This window comes from Chamaea fasciata, unplaced genomic scaffold (assembly GCF_029207755.1).
Source record: "Chamaea fasciata isolate MVZ Bird 193981 ecotype frontalis unplaced genomic scaffold, bChaFas1.0.hap1 SCAF_5, whole genome shotgun sequence".
Lineage (NCBI taxonomy): Eukaryota > Metazoa > Chordata > Aves > Passeriformes > Sylviidae > Chamaea > Chamaea fasciata.
In genome coordinates this window covers 24,490,709-24,518,502 of record NW_027094090.1, presented here as the reverse complement: position 1 = coordinate 24,518,502, position 27,794 = coordinate 24,490,709, and the positions used below count along the sequence as shown (strand labels likewise).

The following is a 27,794-nucleotide window of genomic DNA, read 5'->3' as shown; positions in this document are numbered from 1 at the left end:
CTTTTTTAAAGAAAAGATTGTCAATTCCCCTGTGGATTTACTTGTGAATGTTGACTTAGTAGCATAGAAGAAAACACTGATTTAACTTCATAGCAGTCAAGTGAGTAGCAGACTTTGTGTCTTATAGGGAAACCTTGGAAAGCTCAGAAGACTAGGTGGACGTTTCTCTTTTTTTGTTGTTGTTTTGTTTTGTTTTTAGTAAACATTGGTTTATGCAGCACTGCAGCTCTTCATGTTCAAATCACAGCTGCTGGAGCTCTAGCTCTTTAAACTTGAAGAACCAGGGTTTCAGAGACACAGAGGTGGAAGCACCAACTGGCATACTTTGTTTAGTTCAAATTAAATGGATTTTCCTTGTATTGCGTAAAAACTTGGTGACAACACAGGAACACAATCCAGTTCTCTAGAGCAGCATTCATCAGCCTGCAGTGCCTGTCTTACTCAGTAACCACTTTCCAAGTTCTGCATCAAGTGAATCAGGGAACCTACGGATGTCAGTTTCCTATTATGTTACTGCACAGTCCTCGTTCATCCTCAGAAAAGTGTCATTCTGTGCACTGGGTTATGGGAGTTTATGAAAGGAATATTCCATAATGATATAACTAGAAATGAGATCATGACCTGCATGGATCAAATAGCTGACTTAAGTGAAACCTGTGTAGTCTTAATTTTGATGTTTCTTAAGTCTTTTGCCAGGTTGATCTTGTAGCCTTTAAAATGTTTTCTATTGCTAGCTCTTATTATCTCTGATGTTCTTTGAACAAACATTTTAAGGCTTGAAGCATCCACAGTTCTGGAAAAATAGATAGACATTATTTGAGCTACTGTTGTATAAATGCCTACCAATATGAACACTGGAGCCTATATCCACAGTGCTCATTTCCTCATTTCTCTTTCTCGTGGATTCTTGTAAGGAATTGACTGGTCTTCTGTCTCATTTGCTTACTTAGTTGTCCTCTCTTCTGCATGATCAGTTTTAGTTTTTAATTGCTCCCACTTCCTACCAAAGGCTCCTTGTTCAGCCAGTACCCCTCATTCAAGTTCCATTCTTCTGCTTTTCCTACCTACCTATCCAAATCTTCTCCTCAAGCCAGTGATGGTCAAGAGACATTGCCATCCACTTTAGAACTTCTGTCTTAACATCTTTTCCAACTACCCTTTTTTTTTGCTTCTGCTTCCTCTTCATTCCTCTTCATTCTGTGTTGCATTGCCTGGGTGCCAAAAAGCAGAACAAGAAGAGCTCACACAGACAGTGGCTTCTCACTGTCAGCCCCAGTACTTGGGCCCATGTCATCACACAGAGCCATGGCAAAGGGATGGTGCATGTTCACTGGAGTACAAAGAGCTGTACTTGTTCAGCAATGAGTCTTTGGATGGTATAGCCAAAAAAACTGCAGAAGTTCTTGCTGAAAATGTGCTAACTCCCTTCTTCTAACATCTTATAACTTAGGAAATTAAGACAAATTTAAATGAGGCTTATAATAGACCACTGGCTTGGTACTAACATGATCATCCTGCTGGATTTCAGACTCTTGCAGTAGACTGTGGCTGAGGTGAGGCTATTTAAAAAAAAAAAAAAAAAAAAAAAAAAAAAAGATAAATAAGCAGCTGGTTACAAGCAACATTAGTGATAATCACTCCTACCAGTCCAATGTGGAATATTTTCAACTCTTTTTGGAATCAAATCATTGTAAACAGAGATCAAAATGTCACCCAGGCCCTTGAGTGCTGCCATTCAGTAGGAGTAATGACTCTGGGAGAGATCTTGGTTGTACTTAGTCTGATGGAAGAAATTGGCAGTTAAAGTGATAACATCAGAGTCTCTCTAGTAGCTCCTTGTATTTCAGTAATTCCTGTGACACTGGGAGAGATTCCTATGTTCTTTATTTTGCCATGTTAAATAGCAAGTAAGTAGAAATGCTGGTTTTTATTCCCCAGGCATCACAGTATGTTGGCACCTTCTAGTCTTCAATGTAGTTATGAGGTAATAGTCCTGGGAAATAGCAGAACTGTGACAGAACAAGGTATTAAACCTGTATTCTCGAATCTCAGGACTAAACTCCAGTGCGAGCTCTACTTTGGCCTCCCAAAAGCACTGATCCCTGATTTTAAGCAAACCTTGGTAGCACTTTATGTCATGGAAGTTGATAAAACTTGAAAGTGTGATTCGTTTTCTCAAAAGCATCTGATAGAACCAGAACAAATGAGACTTTTGAAAATGAAGCTCTTACTTTGGCTGTTTGAACACAGGCAGTTTCAACTCACACTTTGGTATGGTGTGTGTATGCACTGGGTTTGCAAAAAGACTCAGCAAACACAGGCTTAGCCAGTATAACCCTTAGAGTTCATGAGTCTCAGAAGGCCTGTCTCAGGGAGTCTCAGCTCATTTTGGAACTCATCAGCTTCATGTGTTGTAAGATTTATTGGAATATAAAACACTGAACTCATTTATACTTTCCTATCTGCGGTTTGTGTTGGTCCCACTCCACTGCTTTTTTTTGACTAAGACCAAACCTGATTTATTGTATTTTGATAACATATGAACAAATTATTTCCTTGAGCAGCCTGCTCCCACCCTGGGCTAAAATGTTGGACCACATCATGTGAAACCTCAGCCTCTTCAAGCAGATGCACTGCTTTACCAAAAGCCATGTGTTAAATTGTGTTTATATTATGTACCTGGCAACAGAGCTGATGTCCATACTCATTATTCATGGAAAAAGGGTCTCATTAGTGGAACAGCATGCACTGTTGCTGAGCTACATCATTATGGTTTCAGAGTTCAGTGTCTGTCAGTAGAGTGAGGATGACCTAAATACTGTTGAATTCTGAAAATATTTTTGGCTCTGATTTAACACATATCCGTGTTGTTTACAGCAGAAGTAGTTATGGCTGGGGAAGTTGGTCTGCTAATAGTGATGCTTAGAGCAACTGATTTATTAATTTCCCTGGGCATCCAGTTGCTTTGTTAGATACTAAGTGATAACCTGGGCACTGTGTGAAAACTCAGACTTTTCTGGCAATTTAAAGTCAGGTTTAGGAAAAATGTGTGCCTCTGTATTTAATCTTAGTGATGCAATGGTTCTTCTCTAAACCTGTCCTTACTTTCATTTTTTAAAAGTACAGTGTTTTCCAGTGAGACTCGAAGCCTTCTGGTTTGCAGGATGAACACCTTATACAGATTGTTCTCTCACACACCCCTTTGCAAAGAAGGAGAAAGGCCATGTTACCATGCCAGAGTCCCAAATGTGGAGTTCACTTGAGACGATATTTTAGAGCAAAGAACATATAGAAAGGAAATGGGGTTTAAATACAAAAGATCGCATTCTGCTCTATGCTTCGACCCTTTTGTATTTGGTATCAGCTTACTGAAGCAGAATCCTGTTTTAAAGTAGTGTTACATCAAAAGGCAGGCCTTTCAAGAAACACTTTAGAGGCAGAGACTTCTTTTTCTTGGAATACTTTTAATTTAGTGAAATCCAAACAGTTAGCACAGAGAAGTGACTTTTCTGAAATGCAGCCTGTTCAGAGCTACTCTCTTTTCTCTGCCCCCTTCTGTCCAATTTCTACTTGTCCTTACAGATTATGCATGTAAATTCTATTTATGTTGAAGGCAGTCCTTTCGTAGAGAGTTGCAGATTGATGAAACAATTGCATGCACCCTTCAGTTACATTAGCTATGGTCTCCGGGGTGTTGTAGGTAGTTTCATTACTTGCCATGTTTATATTTGACATTTTGGATATATTCTACCTGGTGGAGCTAACTGGGTAGGTGTTCTAAGTGCAGTGAAGAGTTTTCTTCAGAGTTAAAGCTGTAGCAACTGGCAGTATGGAAGCAGCCATTCCCTCATACACACTATTTTATAACCCTTTTGTTTCTTTCAAAGAGATATCTTAAGAGAAATTCCTGTTAATTATAGTTATACCAAAACCTAATCTGCCTTCTCCAAGAGACACAAACCAAGGCCTCCAGTCTGTGTAACAGTAATATCAAGAGAATAGTTTGTCTTTGTTCCTGTCACATCTTTTCCAGCTTCTGCTTGCAAGAACTGATTTCTTTCCTTCATATCAAAATCACTAGTCACTTCAGCTAGGTTTCAGCATCAGTTCTGTGTCTGTTCATACCATCTGGTTTCTCTTTCTTTGCCATATGATTCTGTAGCATTTTTTGTTTTTCCTATTTGTGCAAAAGCACAAGAAGTCTAAAGTAATTGTACTAGTCTTGCTCTTTTTTAACGCTCTTTAGTAGAAATTATTCCTTCCCCTCTACAGGCATTTAGGATTGAACTCGTTCAAGTTAAAGTGGTTGGTGCTTGGTCACTGATATGCACAGCAAGAGTGGCAAATGAAATGTTTAAAATCAGCAGTTGCAAATCTTCCCATATCTGAACAGCATAAGTTTTAGTTGTGGTCATGGCAAAATAAAGACTTCTTGTATGTGCTGAAATGGTTTTCCCATTCTAACATAGTGGCTGACATCTTTGATTGGGGTGTTTCCCACTACTGAGAGAGAATGCCAGAAGTACAGAGAATCGGAACTGGTTTTTGTAAGCACCAAGTTCATAGTTGCACTCCATCCAGCATGTTTTCTACTGCATTTTTTGGGAAAATGTGATCATTGTTCTAATGGGATATTAAATCTTTTTGGTAATGTTTTTCCCCTGATGTTCAGCTTGTATTTTTCTTTAATGATATCCATCATATTACTCTTGTTTTTAACCATTTGTATCAGCTTAATTCACTTCCTTTCTTGATGTTTGTGTCTTTATAGATGACTGCATTTCTCTTCTGTCATCAGTGATCCAGCCTGCACATATTTATTTGCTAGAGTGCTTTCAATCTATAAGCAATTCTTCTACCACCTGTGCAAAATGGGAAATAATTTGTAATTAGTGACTTACATTTTTGCATTTATTAATGACTAAAGCAATTGCAACATTCCTGTCTCATCATGTTTAGAGCCTTCTGCTGACTTGGTAGGAAACGTTGCATCATTACATATCCAGATTCATTTTTTTTTGGTTTAGTTGCTATTGATAAAAACAATAGATCCCATGAGCATTTTAGATGATGTATGGCACACTCTGCATATCCATAGCATCTTTCCATCAGTTCAGTCTTACAAGCAAATGCTTAAGAAGCAAATTAATAGTAAGAATTCACTTTTCCAACTCTCCCCCATGCATGGCAAGGCTTATTGAAAGAAGATGCTTACAAATTAAGTGTAGATTTTTGTATTCTGTTTAACAGTACAAGCAATAAGAAAGAAGGAGAGCCTTTTTTAGATTGACACATCAGTTTCTATTAGGCAAAGATGTACTGATGGATTTGACAACAGAGTAGCAGTCACATCTTTCAGCACATTGTGGGAGCTCCACAAGTAATCACAGGAGGGTGGGAAACAGTGTATGTGAAGACATTTTGCCAGATGGCTCACAGAGCTGGACACAGTCATTTATTAAAACTTTGCTTTGGCTCCTGACAGAGTACATATCTCCTAGGGCTAGTTTGGACACGATTCCCTTGCTAAATTCAAGTTGTTACCAGACATAATTGTTTATGCCTCTCTTTAAAATATAAGGGTGCAGTTTTGGAGTTGAAGCCAAAATTGTATCAGGATTTTAAAGTATTGTAGTCATAGACCAGCATATAGCAGGACCAAATACTTATGGTCTAACATGTCGCAAACAAAAAGAAAAACACTTTTGAAAGCAAGCAGGCATGGACCTGTTAGGGCTGTCTCAGTTGGACTAGATGACGTCCAGAGCTCACTTCCAACTCCAACCACTCTGTGATTCTGTGACAAACATGAATATTTGTATCTATTTCTTCCATTGCTAGGGGTCTATAAGTACTATCCTCAAACAAAAGCTGCTTGCTCTCTAGGAGCATAATACTGGAAGAGACCTCCTGGGTGAATCAGGGCCCCTGCTGTTGCATTCCCTGCATGATAATTCCCCTTCCATGAGCTGAGCAAGCTCCATCCTAGAATTAGTTGGTTTTTTTGCCCTGCTGTTCTACCTGGAAATCTCCCTCAAGTGTTCAATTCACAGAAATTGAAATTTTCACAGAAATTTTCTTTTAATCTGCAGCCTAAATTTAATTCTTGTACTCTTTATTGTTTTGCCAATGTTGTCTTTTCCCTAAGCAACCCTTCTTCTCTCCTGGTGTTCCATGTGGGTCTGCATAAGGGACAGTTGAATCTTCTCTCAGTCTTTATGTCATTTGGTTTGATACAAAAACAATCTAATCCTTCTGTTTGCTTTTGTTGTTCTTGACCATAGGTGATCAGATTTGAGCCCAGCATTCTTTGAGCAATCTCATTTCTTCTGCAGAAAGGCCTCACATGGAGTGTCTGAGCTTTAGCTCATCTCACCAGATTTCTCTTCCTTGCACATGCCAGCTGCTCATTGTGAATCATCTTGCAATCTATATGCACAGATGTTTCCAGCTCAGGAACACTGTCTGTCTCCTAGAAGATAGTGTTTTGTGATACTGTGTTTTGTTTTAATATATTTAAAAGACATTTCTGTTTACAGGAAGTAACTTTTAACTCCTGATGTTAAGGAAAACTGGGTGTAAGGGGGGTTACTGGATGTGTTCAGAAATATTTTCTCATCCTGTCACTGAATAACTGCTCATGCCTGTGTCTGTAGCTATCTTCTGTTAGTGGAGTAATTAACATACCTGTCATCCAAACTGCTCAGCACGCTGTTGATTTTAATTACTTTAGTCTCTACAATTACATACTCCAGTGAAATTATAGTTGCAGTAAATTGTAGGGAAGTCTCCAGCAGGATCTGTACATCTCATACTTGAAGTGCAAGCGCATAAAAAGATAATAGAATTTAACAGGTAGCCTTTTCAAAGTGCTTCAGTCATTCTGGCAGTGTTTTCTGTCTCACAGAGTAACATTGTGCCTGGTTGCTTGGTTATTCATAAGTGAAGGATGGTGACTGCTGAGATATGACTTGCTTGTCCTATTTAACTCCCTTCTGGATCCCTGTCTTGCAAGCCACATGAGTGAATAACAAGTGTCTGTTAATCCTAAAGTAACAAAGTTATCATGGTAATTTTGTCTTTCTAATCAAGTTTAATGACAAACCAAGGGACAGATAATTACTTAGAGGAACAGTCAAATTAGCTGCTCCTCCCTTCTACAGTGGACTACTTCAGTGCCTTGTGTATGCTGTGCTATGTTTCCTGTTCGCTGTGAGACGTTACCGGCATGTACAGAAGGGTTTGCAGAATCCAACCTTTAGTGGGTTTGGTTTGTTGTGATTCGGAGTTTCTTTTCATGTAGCTGTAATCTCTAAATTTTTAATGCTGGAATATTTCAGTCTCAATATGTGACTGTGGGATAGATTACAGAATTACAAAATAAGCTGAGTTGGAAGGGACCCACAAGGGTCATTGAGTCCAGCTCCTAGCCCTGCACAGGACATTTCCAAGGGTCACACCATGAGATTAAAAATGTGGAAATCAATTCTCTGTAACAGGGAGAATAAGTATATCACTCAAGCCTGTTAAGCAGCATTTCTCTCTACCTTTTGAATACGTTGTGCCAATTTGCTAGTAGAAAACACTTATAAATTAAGTTAACTAATGGGTTAAGTCAGGTTTATGATTCCTGTGTGTCTCTGGAGCAGGATAAAATGGCCAGAGAGTGTCTGGTGAACATGTGTTTTGGTCCAATATTTTCTGAAGAGGGAAAACACCTTATTTTACTGTTGATCTTCAATCAATCTGCTGGTTGGTTGCTTGCAAGTCAAATCCATTATTACTTGAACAGCTGTTTTGACTTGTGTAGCCATCACATACTCATATTAGAGAACTGCCTCTCATGAAAACATGAAGAGTGAGTAAGATTGCCCTCAGCTATTACTTAGATATTTTGTGAACTGTGGAAAAATTCAGGTATTCCAAGTGATCTATATGTTTATGTATGGAGTAATGAATTCTTTCATTTTGTCTCTATCATGCCACTCTTTGACTTAGTTCTCTAATGAAAGCAGTTGCTGTTTAAATAGCAGTTCCAGAGGTCATTAACACTCATTTTAAAGCCTGCATATCAGGTGGAAATCTAAAAATCCATGTGACGTGGCAGCATAAGTCCCAAGATGAGAAAGTATTCTGAGTATTTTTTTGTCATGCTTACTCCTAAGTATCAATCAAACAACTTCCTTTCTGCACACTTTTAAGTTTTCAAATGTTTACTTTTTTCCTTTCTTTTCAACAGATATAAGTTTACCAAAATCAGCAACAATATGTTACACAGCTGCATTGCTCAAAGCCAGAGCTGTCTCTGACAAGTAAGTGCTTAAGAACCAATGTCCAGCAAAATTCCTGATTTAATGTAAGATTTTTCTTAGCTGAGCCCACACCCTAACAATCTGCTGATGAAGCAGGAAAATTAAGACCTGCAGTAAATTGATAAAATTACTTTATATATAAAAAATTTGTAGTGATAATACATTGCACTTGAGATGCTAAGGAAGAAGAGAAGAAGAGAAGTAGCATAAATTCAGTTCTTGTTTCAGTTTTGTGTATACTATCTGGGTGAGCTTTGGCTTCCTAGATAGTATAGTGAAGATGCAGCTGAAAAGGGTTGTGTGGCTGGACCTTTTCAACTTTGTGTAAACCTGACCACAAAAAGGTAATAACTAAATGTGGATCCACTGGTAACCATGTCATTTTACAAGTGCTGTCAGCAGACTGCTCATCTAATTAAATAGAGGCAGGTGGATTTAGCATTATTATGTCAGGGATTCTGAGAGGTAGATGACGTTCATATTTTTAAAGACACAAAAATCTGTTCATTCCTTTTATGTTTTTCTCTTGGGTCTCAACCTTCCAAGGTGCTGAGCACATCTATCTGATGCCTGTGGACCCGAGAGCACTGGCTCACTCCGAAAGGGTGCTCAGCTCCTTGTGAGATGGAGCTTAAAAATCCCCATTCTGCTCTCAGATGCCTTCACACAAATCTCAGGCAGAGTTGTGTCTGTGCACCTGAGGGTCGAATGCCCCCTGAAGTTAAAAAGCAAGTGGAGTGGAAAGCCATTTTCTTGACTGACATCCTGACAGTTTTTGCTTTTAAAGTGCTATGTACACATCAAGATCTAAGTAATTTTCTTTCATTCTTTTTATCCTGTAGATCGCCAGTACCTACTGCAACATCTTTCCTCCCTACACAGCGACTCCAGCTTGGGAGGGCAGGGCTAAGGTTGTCACAGCTTTCCCTGTGGTGTCTGCCTGCCAAGTACAGCTCTGGAGTTAGCCGTGGGGTGTGAGGTGAGAAAGAGATTGCATGGTCTGGTTTTTTATTCATTGGGGCAGATGATTTGCCCACAGTTTGGGCATGCTACCCTGAATGGTGCTGCAGCCAGTAGACCACTTGCTACTGCTGCTGCATCGTGCTTCCATCTCAACCTGACCCAGGGGCATTGGGTTGGGAACCTTCCCAAAACTTCCCCAAACCTGTTTTTAATAGAAACCCTCCAACAATAATTTGGCATTGGTTTTTTGGGGGTTTTTTTGGTCTTGTTATTTTTTTCTTTTATTTTCTTTTTTTTTTTTTTTCCTGCAATTTCAGCCTTGGATATACCCCTAGCAAGGTACCTAGAGCAAATTTAGATTAGTGACAGAGAATTAATTTAGATTAGTGTTTGAACTGACTTTCTGCCATGATCAGATACAAAAATGCTTTCCGCTTCTGCTGGGATTTTTATTGGCCTTGATGTAATAGATCACTCACAGTTTCCACTTGCTATGGAAGTTTGGAGAGTGTAGGAGAATTACTCAGTTTGGTTACATGGGCCCATGTTCTAGATTCCTTTTCTGACTTTTTCTTACTAGCATTTCTGACCTAATGTGTTTGTTTCTTTGCTTTTGTAGATTTTCTCCAGAGGCTGCGTCAAGGCGAGGGCTGAGTACTGCAGAGATGAATGCAGTAGAAGCTATTCACAGAGCAGTAGAATTCAATCCACATGTGCCAAAAGTGAGTATTGAGAAAACAGCGTTGTAGCTCTAGCACTGCTGAGGATATGACTCCTGATTTTTGTATCAGAATAATGAGTGACATTGTGGAAAAGAGCAAACAATGGAAAGGGAGAAAAGCTGATACTATGCACAGCTTTTCCGTTTGCAGTGTCACATTCAGGACTGTGCAACTTGAAATTTTAGCTGACGTGGATTTCACCAAATGCTGTGCTGCGGGCAGATCATGCATAAAGATAGATTATTGTTTGCAAAATAGTCATTAAAGATTTTCTAGATCAAGGTAGCATATTTTATTTGTTTTGATGATTTTATGTAAGAAAATGTTTTTGGCATGCGGTACAAAAGAACCTATCTTTGGAGTTCATGGTGTCCTTCATATAAGTTGCATTAGTCATTCCTCATGCAGCAACCTGTCATTCAGGTCTGAGAATGCAAAGCTCAGGGTTGAAGAATTGCTGAAAACTGCAAAGTAAAAAAATGGATTTGTGTTCTAATTCCCATACCTGCTCTCTGGGGCTTGTATCTCAGCAGTAAGAATGTTGCCAAGAGGTTGCTGAAGGCTAAAAGCAGATTTTTTTTTGGCAATTGGACCTTTTTGGCCTCTGAACTTCACCCCACCAACCTTTGGGCTAGTAGTGCCCTTTGAAAGTAAGAGCAGAAAACTGGGATGTGTTAATGTAGGGAGCCTGTTCATTAGGTACAGTTGAGCGCCAGTCTGGTCAAGATAAACCCAAACCCTCTTCCCTACATACACATGGATTGCAGAAAGTTAATTCTCATGCATTGGGGGAATCAATGTTTTCTCTGTGAGCTTTGTCAGTTATGCCAACCACTAAATAGCATGGTGTAGCAGCTCTGAAAATTAGGCTGTTTGCTTAATAAAATCATCCAGATTTCCTCTACAGGCAGTGGAAAGAATGAACTGTCTTAGACATCTTTAGACAGACTTTTCCTCCTCAATGTTTCTATACTATTAAAGGAGCAACTCTTTTCCAGTAAAAGCCTGCTTTTTATACAACAAAGTTCAGGTGAGAATGAGTCCTTCCGTAATATTAGCTGTGCTTCTATTTTTTGTGCCATTCTATAAAAGGAAAATATTAAATAGCTTGATTCCAGGGCTTCTCTGTTTACTTTCTTCCATCCCAATGGTTCTTGCAACAACACAACCATTGGTATTTTTCTTCTGCCCAGTCTTCTCCAGCACAGTCCTGTTCTGGGTGAACATTTCTAAATGTTTTACTGAAGCCCAGTTAGAGATCTTGCCAAGGAAAAATATCAGTTTAGCCTGTCATGAGCAATCCTTGGGAGCCTGTTCCATTTTCCTCACTTATCTCCATGCTATTGATAAATGTTTCCATCACAATCTCTTGTAACAATTTGCATACCAACATTCCCATATTAACACACAGTGTTTCCATCCTCTTTAAATGAATGGCTTTATCTTTATATGTCTCTCATCAGTTACTCTGAGTGGGGATCTTTTTGCTGTAGGTCAGTTTTTCTGGTCTGGCTGTTTCTGACATGTTTATTCACTTTTCAGGGACAGAGATGGTTGGTGCACTGGCCTCCACTTCTGTGCATGCTCCTAATGTCCATCCTGCTATTGTCTCCAGGCTCTGCTCTGCCATGAAACTGATGACAATGCTTCATTTACTACCTTTTTGCTTTTTCTATTTCTGTTTCTTTTTAAGACCTTGATGTTCTTTGGTATGACCTCCTTTTCAAAATCCGCTTTACTGTAAATTGTGGCATTTGCTCCATAACCTCTGCATTTCCAGATCTCCAAGATCCTCGTTTTCTTGTAGATCACAACTTTCATTCATCCTTTATGGCCTCCTTCTTTCTAGGCAGCTTCTGGTTAGGTGGCTGTTCAATAAGAGGCTGAATTTCCTCTCTCACAAATATGCCCACGTGTGAAATGCAGATTCTATATTATTTTCTCTACTTTTGATTTAAAGAAATTCTGGTCCTCTTCCTCCTTAAGTTCATGTTGTTAACTGATTCCCTCTATTTTTCAAAGTCTGACACTCTGAAATCGAAAACCTTTGTGAAACATAAATTACCAGGATGACAAGGGAGTAATAGGAGCAAACTCCAGAGGTTCTTTTAGTAAATATTTTGACATTAAAACAGAATAGCCTAATACAGATTAATATACAGCAGTGCTGATTTCACCCTCATTCCTGCTGCTATTAGCTAAAGGATATTAAGGTGTGAAAGTTCATTTCTGGTTAGAATTTTACGCACTGTGGATATTACACCTCAGTTTCCACTCAGTTGTAATTGAAGTCATATCCCATTTGTTTTTAATGAAATGGGGATAAGTTTTAGCAAGCAGCATCACAAGAAATCTAACAGGGCCACAAAACTAATCTGTGTTCAGAGCTTCTCTAGGATTTAAATGTTAATGAGTCTTTTGTTCAGAGTGAGGAAGAAATAAACTACAAATGTGACAGATTATTTAACATACTACACAAAAATTTAAGAGTTAAACAGAGAGGGTTGTATTGCCACTGAAGCTGTAATTCCAGAGGGGTTTTTGTATGTACATACTATATCATGAAGAAACCATAATTTGTGGAGTGGCTGGGGAAAAAGGTATATGTATACACAGACACATGATTTCATCAATATTATTTATATGTGTTTGGGGCTTCCCTGCTTGTATATAACAGGACTATAAAAAGCTAATGCTGATAAGCTACCACAGCCGTCTCTTGGACATTTCTCAGTTGTGGAACACCCTTCCTGAACTTATTTGCAGAGCTCTTTCCCTTCATTCAAACTCCTGAAAAGCACCCCTGTCCTTTCTGTGATGTATGAGACTAGAGATATTCACTACAGAGAAAATAGATCATGGTTCATATATCTGATTGTTAAAAGTGAGTCAAAAGTATGTCCTGCACACAGTCATATGGGTTTGTATGTAAGCCAGGAGCTGATTTGAAGAAAGTCTTTGCTGAAGTATGCTGCATTTCAATCAGACAACTTAAATATTGATATTACTTAAAGAAATGCCAATTTTGTCTATAAACAGTCTCTTAAAAGGATGTAACAAACCATTGACTTAAACACTTTTAAATATTCATCTGTTCTCTATTGCATCCCTTCTCGTTTTTCTCTTATTTATTTTGATTTTCTTAGTAAGAACTGTGTCAGTCCGTATGCTTGTGTGGTTTCTAGTAAGTTGTAGTTGCTAATAGAAACAAATAATGCAAACAAATTCATAGACCAGATGGGAAATTAATCTGTTCCACACACCCCATGATATTACAGAGAAACTATGTGAGATATGTTTGAGGGAATTTTTAACTCTTCAGTGAGACAGTGATTGGTTGTATTTCCAGTGGAAAGGCCAAACTTCTTAATTATCCTCAATTCAATGAGAATTTGAAAAGTGACCTAAAAGTGGCTTCACTGGGCATGTAGAAACCAGTATTCTGGAACTTTCTTAAGCTTGTGCTGTTCATCCCACTGAGGTGAGGAGAGTTCCTGTTCAAACAATGTTAAATTCTCATATTGTGGCATGGAAGGATGCTGTCACAGGTGCAGGAGTGACTGTTGCCTGGTCACGACCTGAGGTGTAATTTCAGAATCAAATTGCAGGAAACCTGCCTGAGTTAGGTTGATTTATTTTATAAAAGGTCACTGAAGTAATGTGGAATGCTAAAAGCACTCCCGGCAGGAGAGCATTAGGAGCCAGAGAGCTATCAATATTTTGGAATAGATAATGTATACTTGTTCGATTTAAGCAGGAGAAGTATAAATTTCTCCCTGTTGCACTTCATGTATACAAGGTCCTTTTTCATTCTCCAAATGCTCATTAAAACACATTCCTGTATGTGTATAGAATGGCTATAGATGAGCTGTATCTCTCACAATGTTGTGTAACTGGCCCAGAAGCCCTCTGTAGAAGTACATGAAAACTGCTGTTACAATTGTAACTCCTAAACATAGGTCTTTGACAAAGAAAAAAAGTTAGGTTGGAGGGAGAGAAGAGATAGATCAGAAAAAGCAAAAAAAAAAGACAAGCCAAAAACATGATCCGAGCTAGAACAATGCGGTGGCAAAGGGCTAATTGAGCTATCTCATTATGGCAGAAATCATTGTGCAACTCCAGTGTTTGTTTCTAACTTCATTGAGGCTGGGTCATGGAATCATCAAATAAAAGAAAATTCCAGGGTTGGAAGGGACCCATCAAGTCCAACTCCTGGCCCTGCACAGCACCATCCCCAAGAGTGACCGCGTGCCCAAGAGCATTGTCCAAAGAATAATGTTCATTGTCCATTATTCTGTCAGGCTTGGTGTTGTGACCACTTCCCTGGGGATCCTGTTCCAGTGTTCAACAAGTCCTGTCACTGGCCACAAGAGTGAAGAGATCATTCTGGTTGAAATTTTCTAGGCTGTTTGTTTCTCAGCTGGTTCATTTTCTAAAGGAACAGGATAAGCCCAGATGGTGATGGCATTTTATATCTTGTTCTAATTAAAGTTCTTCATTTGTTTCTGAAAAACAAATCCAATTGGACATATGTTGGTCTTACCATCTAGGTTTCCTCCATGAATGCCTAGCTCTTAGCCAGATTTCTTATTTAGCCCGTTGTTTGATTCTCCCTCTGAGGTGGAACCATGCTTGGGTTCAGAGTTTTGTCAGGATGATGGAGGGCTCCCCTCTTCCCTGTGTGTTCAAAGGATTGATAAGGTATTGAAGTTTTTATTACTTAAATTGTGAAGGTTGTGGTTCAGTCTGGGTGGATGCCAGTGTATGAGGAGTTAGAGGTAATAGGGAGTCTGTCAAGAGGTGTAGGTTACTAGTATGAATTTTAGTGGTATGATTGGATTTTCTGTTAGTCCTATGACAACAAGGACTGTGTTCTGGGATAAGGCCTTTGGAAATTTTGAGATGTGGGTAGTCAGATTCCCACCCTGAAGTCTTTGGTAGCTCTAGAGAAGACTGCACCTGTCTAGTACAGTCCTTTGATGAAGTGCAGTAGCAGGCTCCTGGAAGCTACAGTCAGATGTCTTTGGCTGATTTTTTCCAGGAGCTGCAGATATTTCTTGCCTGCGGTAGTCCATTAGGACTGTAGTTCATACATTTTATGGGCAGCATGAGAACTGCAGCTCATTGGATGGTTTTTGAAGAAAGATTTTAGGTTTTTTATTATTTAGTTCATTTGACTGGAATGTGTCTGCTTGACTAATACAGAGTATTTCAGGGGGGCTGTGTTGGTTTCACAGATAACCTGCTAGAAACCCTGCAGATTGCTGGGGCTCAGTCCTGCCTCTGAAAGATCCAGGACCAGTAGCCTTGCAGTTACCAAAAAGGGGGCTGCCCTCAGCTGTCTCCAGGTAGACCCTTAGCCCTGCCAGCAAAACCTCCAGGAACCCAAATACCCTTTGGGCTCTGAACTCTCCTTGAAAATACAGCAGTCCACCAATGGATATGATGTTCTAGGACATCAAGACCATCCTAATTTTCATGGACAGTCATATCTCTCCTTCCATAATAATCAAGCTCTACTTAGAGCTAGGCAGCTTTTTGGTACCATGTACTAATGCTCAGAGAACTTAAGTAGATGGAGGCCTTCAGGTGCTGTCTCCCAAAACTATTTCTTTGTGTGCTTGAGAAACCTGATCTTTTTTGTTTTGGAGAGTGCCTGATGAGAACTGTACGAAGTGTTCCAGACAGGGTCTCTGTGGGGCTGTGTACAGTCAGCGTTCCTGCTGGAAATGCGTCCAAATTAATTAATTGACAGTTTGTGTGCCCAAGAGGTGTGGCTGACATTTTTACATAAAATAAAAACATTTATGAGTCACAAATGAGTCTTGAGCCACCTATCAACTTTGTGTGTGGGTCTTATTGAGTATCACCAAACCAGGTTATGGACTTTTTGTTCAGGAAGGTAGCTGTGATAGAGTAACGAGGGAGGAGGGCTTCACATTTTTGTACTGAGGCACTTCTAATAATAATTTCTTTCTGAAACTGAGAACAATGCAGACTGAAAAGTCAACTCAGTGAATACTAAGATTGATTGCAAGTGTCAAGAAATATATATTTAGCATTTCCACTTGATTTCTTTTTAATTGCTGATAACAAGCAATACATAAGAATCAAAATACCACGTTTTCTTTTAACACTCCTAGAAATGCAACATTCCTTCCTGGTTTGTCTTTCCCTACTAATCGTGACATGTCATTGGGTTTATTTATGTTTTTTTCCTTTGGTTGAAACATTTAAATTTTGAGAACTTACTTTCACAATTAATTTTGCAGAAAATATGGAAATAAGAGTTAATGTTCTAAATTAATAAAACAGGTAGAAACCTGCAGCTCTTGCAGCTGTATACCGTTCTGCTCACCAGATATAATGTGTGTTTTTAAAAGGGTGAGGCATTCATTAGGGCAGTGAATGTTTGCTGTATCCGTGTAAGCCTGGCAGTTCCTTCCCTCTTGTCAACTCTTTATTCTGTTTTCTCTATCACCCTTGATCCCCTGGACTGCCTGCTAAATTGAAACTTCCATTCCTTCTTCCATTAATCCACCTGCTCTGCAGCTCTCAGATTTTTCTGAAGGGCTTTAGGGAAAATCCTGGTATCGCACTCAACTACTCCCACTGCTAATTCAGTTTCTCTTCCTTTAAGTTACCCACATCAGAACCATGTGATTTCTCTTTGAGGTATTTATTAATTTATTCCCCAGGATTGACAGTTCTCTGTTTTGATCACGAGCTCTCCAAATCTTTTACCTGTTTGACAGCTCCTTTAGGCAAAGGGGTGACATGCTTTAAGGATATCCTCCACGAAATCATGCTATTGGTGCTCATTTCCCTCTGCCCTTTTCCTTTCCACAAGGCTGACTTTGAATCCTCACTCCCGTCTTTTGCCTTCTTTTCCGCACCAGCACGTCCTGTTCACAAAAGTCAGCATTTATCAGGGGTTGTGCAGGGTTGACACCACCACCTTTCGCCTCCGCTGCCAGGTTGTCTCCTCCTGGGCTCCTGCCCTAGGAAATTGTCAGTCCCTGGGTCGTGCAGTCCTCCTCCTTCCAGACCAGGCTGTAGCACAGGGTGAAATGGAGGGGCTGCACACTCCCTCCTTCATTGCCAGCGATCAGCCATACCTTTCCTTTCCCAGCCTTGTGCTAGGGCCTGGCTCAGCTGCTGCCTTGTGGGTTAATTTCAGCAGTCCGGTGGGGAGAAGGTTGGATCATGGGCACATTGGAAGATACTAACAGTTTCCCTGTGCTGTGGAAGAGCAGTCAGCTCACAGCTGGGAGATGTTACACTCTTCAGGAGAACTGACAAACAGGAACTGATTCAGCAGCTTGTTTTCTGTATCTTACTCCTTTTTCTGTAAAGTATGGCAGAGAGGGGTATATCTTTACCCTCTGCTGTTTCTTTCCCCTCCACTAACTGGAATGTAGTAACACCAGGGATGTCTGCTGAACTGGTGTTAGTTGTCTGTTTAGTTCATGGATTGAGGAGGGAGGAAAAATCACCTGCTTGAATAATGTCTGAGACCTCTATCTTTTCCTGTGGCATGAACCTTCTGTGTGTTTCATCTGCTTCTGCTGGGTGGGGGGAGCCAGTTATGGGAAAATTTTCTGTGAGAATTTTTCCTGGGTTTAGTCAGTGGAACTTTCAATGACATTTTCAACAGCAATTTTAAGGAGCAAGCTTAAAGGTCCTATACTTTTACCCCCATCCCACCCTAGGAAATCAGGCACCCAGGCTAGGAAATCAGACACTTGTTAACATTTTGTAACATTTTTACTTTGTAACTTGTTCTTAACCACTTAGGTGGCTGCCAAGCTTGCATATTCCTAGACCTCACAACCCGTTAATGGCAATGCAGTAAATGCAACAACCTGTGTGCAAACTACCGAGTGCTATATGTTTCCTTATAGAATGACTTTGTCCATCAAAATGCTTAAAGTCATCTTCATTTTATTATAAACATTTTTAATTAAAAAGCTCTTGTAATTAAATTCCATTTTCTGATTTGAGCCCTTTTTTATCTCTTTCAATAAGAGATGTTTCATTTTGAATTTCTCTGTAGTCCCCATACTACTGCTGTAGAGCAGAACCATCTGACAGCATATCTTAGTCTTTGGGACTAATTCAGTAGATGTCTTCAAGTGCGGTTTGTGATGTTACACGTTTGATGAAACCTTATGAGAAAAAGTGCTTTAGGGAAATAGACCTTTCAGTGTGTATTATAAAATTGCCATCAGCTTTCTGTGTTTTGTATTACCTCTGCAATAATTGTGCTCTGCTTTTTTATTTCAGTATCTACTAGAAATGAAAAGCCTAATTCTGCCCCCTGAACATATTCTGAAGAGAGGGGACAGTGAAGCAATAGCATATGCTTTCTTTCATCTTCAACACTGGAAAAGAGTAGAGGGGGCATTGAACCTCTTACACTGTACATGGGAAGGCAGTAAGTAATCCTCTTTCTTACAAAAGAGCTAATCAAATATTTTTATTGAACGTCATGAAAGAAGTAATAGTTTTTCTCAAGTACAGTATGTGAGAATTTTGGACATCAGTTACATCCTCACCAGCACTGAAATAGTTGAAATTTGAATTGAAAGCACAAACTTCATTTAATGAGTAAAAGGGGTTTGAAGCCTTGTATTGTGTTTGTTGTGTACTACTGAGCAAAATTTCCCAACTACTTTGAGACATATTTTCTTGCTCGTGGATAAGGAGATAATAACTTATTTCATTCCAGAGTTGTGGAGATTTGTTTGTCATTATTTAAATGAATAGTTTCAAACTGAGAGTGTGTTCAGATTGGACATAAACAAAAAATATTTTGCAATAAGGGTGGTGAGGCATTGGAACAGGTTGCCCAGAGAGGTTGTGGATGTGCCATCTCTCCAAGTGTTCAAGACCAGGTTGGATGGATGGGGCTTCAAGCAACTTGGTCTAGTGAAAGGCGTCCCTGTTCATGGCAGTGGAGTTGGAACTAGATTATCTTTAAAGGTGTTTCCCAGTCCACACCGTTTTGCGATTCCGTGAATGCTTTGATATTTGGAAATTGTGAGTGTGCCTTATAGACAGGTATATATTAATGTGTACTATAAAGCAATACTGTATTTTATGACTTTTTTTACACTCTAAAACTGGAGTGAATTCAGTGAAGGATTGCTGGAATGCATAGGGGGCTGGAATATGTGATATAGGACAAAATGCTGAGGAAGCTGATTTTGTTCAGCTCGGAGAAATCTTATGGTGGGTGAAGAGATGATCCAATTGCTGTCTTCCACCACCCAACAGAGAGATGATATGGAAGAGGGAGTCACAGTCGTCACAGAATGGTCCAGCACAAAGTCAAGAAGCAATACACGCAAGTTCAACCAAATAAATTTAATCCAGGCCTAAGAAACATATTTTCACAGTGAGAGGGATCTGTGGGATCTCCAACCCAGAGATAGTCAGAGCTCAGCTTGACATAGTTCTGAGCAGTGCAACCTAACTTGGAAATGACCTTGCTTTGAGTGAGAGGTTGGAGTATATGACTTCCAAAGGTCACATGATAACCTTCCAATATATCTTATCCTGTCTTTGAGATGTGTTTTTTACCAGGTTTCAGAGAATTTAGAAGTACAGCTTATAATCAACCTTTGTTGGCCTTTTTTCTGATGCACTTTTTCGCTTTATGTAATCCAGTTCCCTGTTTCTGCTCTGCTTTATTCTGTCCTTTTTCATCCTCTCCATATGTTATAATACCAACTTCTTAATGTGTGTTTCACCATTTTTTGTCCTCATTTAGCTTTGATAGAAAAGATATTTTGTTACCATGATAATTCCTATAGAAATGTACTTAATACCGCCACTGTAAAAGTGATTTACAGTCTCAGTTACAGTATGAAACGACCTGAACTTGGCTAATTTGCAGTGTAGGCTCCCTGTGGATGCACTGGTTTTATTTCTAGGTGTATAGAACACCTTGCTCAGTTATCCATACCAGTGCTGCCTGAGGTTTGCTCTGCTGCATTGTTCTCTGTCATACCTGCTAGCTCTTCTCCCATTATTTCTCCCAGTCTGTTATTTTCTCTGTCATAGGTTCTTTCCCAATGGCTCATTTTCAGTGATTTGCTTTATGGGGAATTCTCATCTAACTACATTCCCCTTCTTATTATCTCCACATTTAGCATTCTGAATATGTAATTTATTAGCTAATAGCTGTATAATAACCTGTAAAGATGTAAATGAGTTTCATTGCATAACTTCTGCAGAAAAATCCATAATTCATTTTGTATAGTGATTTCAGAAAAATACGAACAGTGCACAAGTCCTCAAAATTTTTGTTCAGATTTTGCTCACACATGAAGACAACCAAGGGTTTTAATGGTTTCACAGTGTCTAGTCCAATACTCATAACTTTGGTCCAGATCTTGGCATCTCTGCATAACTAAGTGAAAACCAGTGAAGACATGGCAGAGAAGTTAAATGTAATTAAATACTAGTTTTAACTAACAGTCTACACATAATACATAGTCAGTTGCCCTCGCTTTCTTTCTATGTGTTTGTAGGTATTTTATTTGTAGTACAAGTATAAAACCCTAAGTGCCACCATTGTGTTTGGGCCAGGTTCACTGTACAGGAGGTCTGTACTTTCAAGTGTGATCAAGTTTCAGAAGTGTCTGGGGTGATGGTTTGTCACTATTGGTCTCTAAACTTGTGTGAAAATCCCTACTGTTTGCATGAAGAGGAGAAACCTAGGGGTTCCCAAACGCTCCAGTATCTCTTGCAGCAAGTACATGGGTGTGTGACAAACTGTCTCTGTGCTACCTGAGTCAATTACTGTAAAATAGGATCAGATGATACCATAGGAGTAAGGCAGAGAAGTACCTACATTGACACAAATTGATCCAGATGAACCAGAACACTTCATTCCATGGCTGATAACATTGTTAAATAAAGTTGGTTTGCTGTAAATATCCCATGGTCTCATGTCAACCATGACTGCCTAAAGTGAGTAAAATCTATCCAGACATTTTTCACTTGCATTGTAAAAATTACATCTTTATCTCCCATTTCATTTTGATTAATATTAGTGTGGCTTAGGGTAAGGCGGAGGAGGCTTGATTGTCTGTTTCAATATTAAGCCAAATTGGAAGGAAGAACTTGTGTTAGGGATTTAGAAGAAAGGAGCATTGAACATCATTCCACATATGTTTTTGTACAGACACTCAAGTTTGTTGTGTGTTAAGATCATGCACAGCTTGCATTGTTGTCGTTGCACTTGCCTTTTTGGGTTGCTATGGAGAGGGGTGGTTAGTGCAGGAAGAGCCTTACAGCCCAGGTTGGTTTACAGTCTTTTCAGGATCTCTGCCTTCTTTACTATTGCTTTAGATGCAGCAATCAAGAAAAAATACAATAATATACTTTCACAAAAAATACAGCTAACATAATTTCAAATGCAGTGTGCACAGCTGAAAATATTGGGGGAGTGTGTATTTAAACAAATTCTTAAGTTGTCTTGTGAGCAAGAGACAATGGAGTGTTATTGTGTGGCAGTGGGCTGTGCCTAACAACTAAAGTGTACAGTGCTTCTAGGACATCTGTTGAGGAAAATATTGCTTCAGTGATTGATGTTCATAGGAGTAGTGAGAATAACATGATGACATTTTAACAGTGAAAATAATATATCGGATAATGGAAAAGGATGCCTTGATTGCAAAGCTATATTTCAGTCAATTATTCTGATATTTCCATAAACCACACTCAGATGGCCTATGACATCAGCATTGTCAAGGTTTAGTAATCCATTTCCCTCCCTCTCTGTTATTATTTTCAATTTTAAAAATTCATAAGATTAAGTATTATTTAATCCATGACCTGAAGATTTATATTGGAAACCTGACTTGATCCACTGCATTTAGAAAGAATTCATGAGAGGAACCTGGGTTTAATAATTTAGTATTAATCTTTGATTGCCAAATAGAAAATGAAAACATGACTGTCTTGGAAAACTGGTCCTCAGAGCTCATGTCATCAGTGTTACCTGGCTTGCTGGAGTGTGATGGAAAAAAGAGTACTGTATTTTTTCCATGAAAAACTTTTATTATTCTTGCTGCAGCGACTGTGAATATTGGTCTGAATTTACAGACTTGGCTGGTCATTTTTGTAGGCCATACCTGTTATATCAGATACACTTCTTTCCCCTGAAATTTAAAAATTCTGCAGCCTAAAAGCCTAAGACAAAATGTGGAAACTTGGCTATGGAATTGGAAGTATAATGGACTTTGATTATGCAAACATTGTTTTATGTCCTTGTAATGTGGTCTCACCTGTCATTCATGAACATTGTCTCAAGAATAAAAATAAACATAGAAGTTTCTGTGATTAAAAGCTCAATGTAGAATTCTATTGTGGCATTTCATTAAGCAATTTATATGCTGTTTGCAACCGAATATAAATGTTTTGTCTATGTTTGTTTTTCAGTATTTTTGACTGCCACACTCACAGTAACTTATGCACTGTGTTTCCTTTTCAGCTTTCAGAATGATCCCCTATCCACTGGAAAAAGGACATCTTTTCTACCCTTACCCTATTTGTACAGAAACTGCAGATAGAGAACTACTACCATGTATGTTGCACGTTTTTCTTATGATTGACACCGAAGAATTGTTTACCTGAGTCTTGCAGCACCTTTGATGCCTTTTAAATTGAGAACACTGGATTAGAATAACCAGATTGACAGTGAGCCTTTGGAGCTACTGGGGTGGTTCAAGATGCAGCTCCTCAAGAATAGTTCATAACAATTTTCTGTATTTATTATTTTTGACAGCTTACAGACAGGGAGGGAGATTACCATAGAGATCCAAATCAGTTAGGTCTTGCTGTTCTCTCTTGCCAAGACACTGATCTTTCATCTAGGCTAACATCCCATCAAACCAAAAGGACAGTGTCACAGCCTTGTTAATCTTTGGTAGACACACTAGCTACTTAAATTCCAAGGCAGGATCCAACTTGCTTGAGGACAGCTGGATCATTACTGCAGCTAGTACTCATGACAGGCTGTGCTTATATTTTCCAAGAAAGCAGTCTTAAATAGCAGGAAAGGGTTGTCTTCATGATATGGCGTGTGTACTGTAATGAAGAGATTGATGTGAAGTCATCTCCATCAATTTTATGTGGGTTTATGGCGTGTATTAGGAAAGTGCCAGCAGCATTCCCAGATATGGATATAAAGAGAGATCCAGCCCTCAAGAAGTGTTACAGTCCAAGCTGATGAGACTCATTGCAGTGCAAGCAGTGATGCACAAGAATGCAGAGGAAGAGCCAAAGCAGCCAATCTTGCAGTTACACTTCATTCCCACATGTGTTCTCTCTGTGGGACTTTGTGTGAGCACAAGTAGAACACACACAAGTTTGCAGGGTCAGGGCAGAGGAAGCAAATAAAAGTTGATCCAAGGAAGAAGATTCTTGTCTCATCTTTCTTCCAGAGAAGGAATAAAGAAAAATTTGTTCTGGAGCAAGTAAAATGAAGCCTGCTTCTGCCGGGAAGGCTGGTTTTGAGGGTGTTTGCACCCTTTGTAGTCTCTCATTGATAACTTCCCTGGTTTGGGCTGCAAAAGGTGTTGCCTCTTTTTATAAGCCTACATGAGTAAATATTAGGTGAGAATAATACAGCGAAAATCCACTCATTGCAAGTCTCCTTCACAGCACATTCTTGTTGATATTACGCAGAAATCCTTGGCAACTGACAGTATCTCCCCACCCCATTATAATCATCCTAATTATAACAACACCTCTCAGAGTGCTCTGCTTGCTTTACTCAGAGGGATGCTGAGTTGGGGAGGGTGGAGTGTCAGGAGATTTAGGAATGACAAAGCCATGCAGAATAGCTCAGCATTCTCTTTTTAGATGCAAAACTAATCGTTCTTGTCAAATGTTACGAGCTAACAGCGGGACAGCGGGACTCTTTAACAGTGTATGCAGGCAGTGTGTTCTGCTCTGGCAGTTATGGGAAATGCCTTTCACTGCAAAATCTCCTGGGTTAGAGGAGGGAAGGGTTTAGCATGCCTTGACAGTTTAGCATACCATGATAGACACAGGTGAGTTAGGGGGGTTTCACATATCTGTCCACACCTGTTAATTGTGCATGTTTTATGGGAGAGTCAACTGGAATTATATCAGAACACACCAATCTGATAGGCTCTCCAAATTAAAAATATCAATTACAAAACTTTTGCCCTGGCTGGATAACAGACTGAAACAGCAGGGTTGACCCTGTGTGAAAAGGCAGTGCAAGAAAAGCACAAGAGATCCTGGACTTACAAAGTCCATGCTTTGGTTTTTCTGATCTCTACATTTATTTCAAATCAAGGAGAAGTTGTAATCTGTCCCTACTTTTGGTTTTTTAACTGATCAAACTAGCAGACTTAAGAGTCGTACATATTTTTAGTTTTTCATATTTTAATTTAAACTCTTACGAATTCCTTCTTTTGGTTTTGAGAATCACTCCACTCTGGATGAATGCAGCCATGAATGTTATCCTGCCATGTTGCTGGATTACCCTGTGTTTATGTTGTCTGCAAATGCAAAGAGATGAGAACTGATCACTGAAGCAAAGAAAGCAGGCAAAATGGAAGAGTAGTGTTTCATATATATGAATATCCATAGGATTTGAGTATATGGGAAGCCTTGAGGTTGATCCTGTATGAGAAAAAAATGTTTAAAAGTTTGCATTTATCTTGACTGTAGCTCTAAACCGTAGACCGAAGGAGTGAAACAGGTAAGAGTCCACCCAATCTTTTGCCAACCCAGAAGAATTTTCACCTTGAATCTGAGCTGTCATAAAAATTTAAGGGATATATTCTTCCGGTAAAATATTCATCATCCTCTTCTAACCCTTTTAGTCATCCCAGCGCTGCTTTTTCCCAAAGTCCAGTGAAGGATTTTTTATAACAGATGCAAGGAAATGTCTATATTCCTATCAGTGTATATTAACAAACATCCTAAAAATTCACTGTTCATTTAATTTCCAGGTTTTAAAATAGATGCTTATACATCCAGCTTTTAGGATGATTTTTCTTGCTCTGCAGATAAGACACTCAGAATTTACAGTTCCAAAAGCTGTGGTTTTGCAGCCTGCTTTAACTGGTCTGCATCAATGCTCCCCTATGGTTGGGCTCACTTCTGCTCCCAGGCACTCTCTGTGTATCAGCATTAGCAAACATGCAGCCATGGGGTTAGTTTATGACAAACACTACAAAAACTGATGGTTTATATCTGTTTTCTGGGATTAGCTGTTGCAGAGCTGCATTATAGTTATTGCTGACACAAGGCAGACAAAAGCAATGCCCGAGTAAACCAGAAGTAATTCTTTAGAGAGAATTACTTGGCAGAGACAATGGACACAACAATGTCCTTCGATGTATCAGACCTTCCATCCTCTTCTCCCTTCAAAAGCATCTTTGTGTGTCTTTAGTTGTTTAAACTGTGTAAGGATGTTGGTTTGGTTTTGGTTGGTGTTGTTTTGATTTTTTTTCAATGTATAATGCCTTTCCCTTCTCATATCTTTTTCTGCAGCATTTCATGAGGTTTCAGTTTATCCCAAGAAAGAGCTTCCCTTCTTCATCCTCTTCACTGCTGGACTCTGTTCTTTCACAGCCATGCTCGCCCTCCTGACACATCAGTTCCCAGAGCTTATGGGGGTCTTTGCAAAAGCTGTGAGTATTCTCTGCTGCTGCTCCTTTCTGGTAAATAAAGACACCAGTGCAGGAAAAGGTGAGCTAAATACTGCTAGGTATTAAATATCTGCATATTCAGAAGCATCAGTCCATATCTGAGCAGGGAGACATCTGCACAACTGTGCAGGTTGCTAATCAATAAGACACGGCTGTTTGTCTTCTCTGGTTTATACGGCTCTCTTGTTAGGTTTGATGTCTTCTGATTTTGTCCAAAAAATAAGAAGTGGGAGAAGTGAGTATCTGTATTTTAATATATCATCCAGTAAAATAAACTAATAACAGTTTGCAGAACCCCTCTATTTCGTGTAGAGTCATAATGGCTGCTGTGATTTCTGATGCAATAGAAACTTTCAGTATGAGCAGAAATAGAGTGTACTGTTTACCAGGACAAATTTCTGTGTTTTTTCCCTGAACTGCCAAGGAGGAAGTAGTCTCAATATTTCCCTCATAACTTTTCTGAACTACATCCAGAGAAGTCTCTCCTAATTCCGCTTTTTTAATCCACCAAGGATTAATAAATTTTGGAGGATGAGGGGGAAGAGCCATGAATTATTCTAAACTAAACTTTTTTCTTTGCAAGACCAAGAACATCACTGCTCCAGCATGCTAGGAGATGAAAAATCCACTAACAGAAAAGCTCTAGGATAGTAAATGATTCCTTTTCCAGTAAATACTGAATATCTTCTGTTGTAATATATTTTCTCAAATATATTTGTCTCTGTTCCAGGTCTTATGATTCCAAACTGGCCTCCTGGCTTTGTTTTTAATGTCTTTGGTGCTTTTGATTTGGGGGTACAGGGAGTGGGGTGGAAGAGGCCAGGCTGAAAGGGTTTGGCAAATTCCAGATTGTCAGTACTCTTTCAAACCCTTTTGCAAAGGGCAAGAGACTCCCTTTGCAGGTGAGCCCGGTCTTCTGTTTACCCAGGCCGTGAGTGATAGAGGTGTGGTACAGCAACGGTTCATGCAACAAGAATTTCCTTTCATTAGCTCTAGAAGACAGAGAGTAAGATCAGTTGTAGCAGAAGATCTCTCAGCAGAAGGTGCTGAAGTGTACCTGAAATATTATTACTCATTCTTGTTTCTTGAGTGTGTACATAGGTGTTAGGTAGACAGTACATGTTTAACTTGGGCATATGATCATAGACTTCTCTTGTAAAGCTTTTCTTCTATTCAGTAGTTGGGGTTTTTTCTGTTCCTTAGTTACTGAAGTTACTGAAATGTATGACCCTTGTTTGGCTCTTTCAATCAAGTCTTTAGATTTCTAATACTGTCACTGTTGCAGATCCCAAATCTGTCCCTGTTAGCCTTGTTCCTGTGTTTATCAGCCTTGTGTCCTGAACAAAGACTATATGCTGGCAGCATAATGAGATTTTGTAGTTTTCCTGCTGCAGGCAGTGAGCTACTGGAACTGGAGAAAATAGGTTTTCATGGGTTTAAATCACCTGGCTCTGGTTGCTGACTGGATTGCAGAGAGAGATAATGGAAGCCACACTGGTGGCGTGTTGGTAATTGTTTCTCCTGGTTTGGAGCTTGCAGGTGCTAAAGCCATTTGGTGAATAGAATCAGACCAGAAGGATTTATTTCCCTGATGTGTTAGTGCAGCTGCCATTGGTGTTAAGGTAGATACCCCAAGGCTCTGTATGGGGTTATAGAATTCTGCATATCAGAGCAAGTAAAGCTGCTAGTTAGTAAGCACAGACAAATAGAATTGAAACGTGAACTACGTTATGTGCATAAAGATGGCAGAATCACTCAAGATTTTCAAACCTTTTATGGATGAAGTTACTATGTCAGTTAACATGTATTATGGCTCGGTTCAGCTATATCTTGATCTTCATAAACCATGCAGCAACTGAGGGTTTTTTTCCATGGGAAGGACAGAATTTAAGAGCCTGTGACATGGATTTAATAGTTTATAGAACGGCTTCAATTCAGAAGGCCTTTTTGTTGTCTTCTCTGGGAAAAGTCTCCAAGGTGCATGAGACTGAAGAAAATTGTGGCAGACATCTCTTTGAAATGCAGCTGTATCAGGACAGAATAGAAAAGGTTGGGCCAGCCCTGATTTCTTCCCTTTCAGTTTTAGGGGAAAT

At 39.3% G+C, this 27,794-nt stretch overlaps 1 protein-coding gene across 3 annotated transcripts in view; it reads left to right on the top strand.

Moving 5' to 3' along the window:
- Positions 1 to 27,794, top strand: part of ST7 (suppression of tumorigenicity 7) — a 139,968-nt gene that overhangs the window by 109,049 nt on the left and 3,125 nt on the right. For all 3 annotated transcript variants that reach the window (XM_066183046.1, XM_066183047.1, XM_066183048.1), the window contains 5 exons: positions 8,240 to 8,312; positions 9,895 to 9,997; positions 18,284 to 18,434; positions 22,503 to 22,595; positions 25,544 to 25,683. In XM_066183046.1, coding sequence (XP_066039143.1) covers positions 8,240 to 8,312; positions 9,895 to 9,997; positions 18,284 to 18,434; positions 22,503 to 22,595; positions 25,544 to 25,683 — 560 coding nt within the window. The remainder of the gene's footprint in view (positions 1 to 8,239; positions 8,313 to 9,894; positions 9,998 to 18,283; positions 18,435 to 22,502; positions 22,596 to 25,543; positions 25,684 to 27,794) is intronic.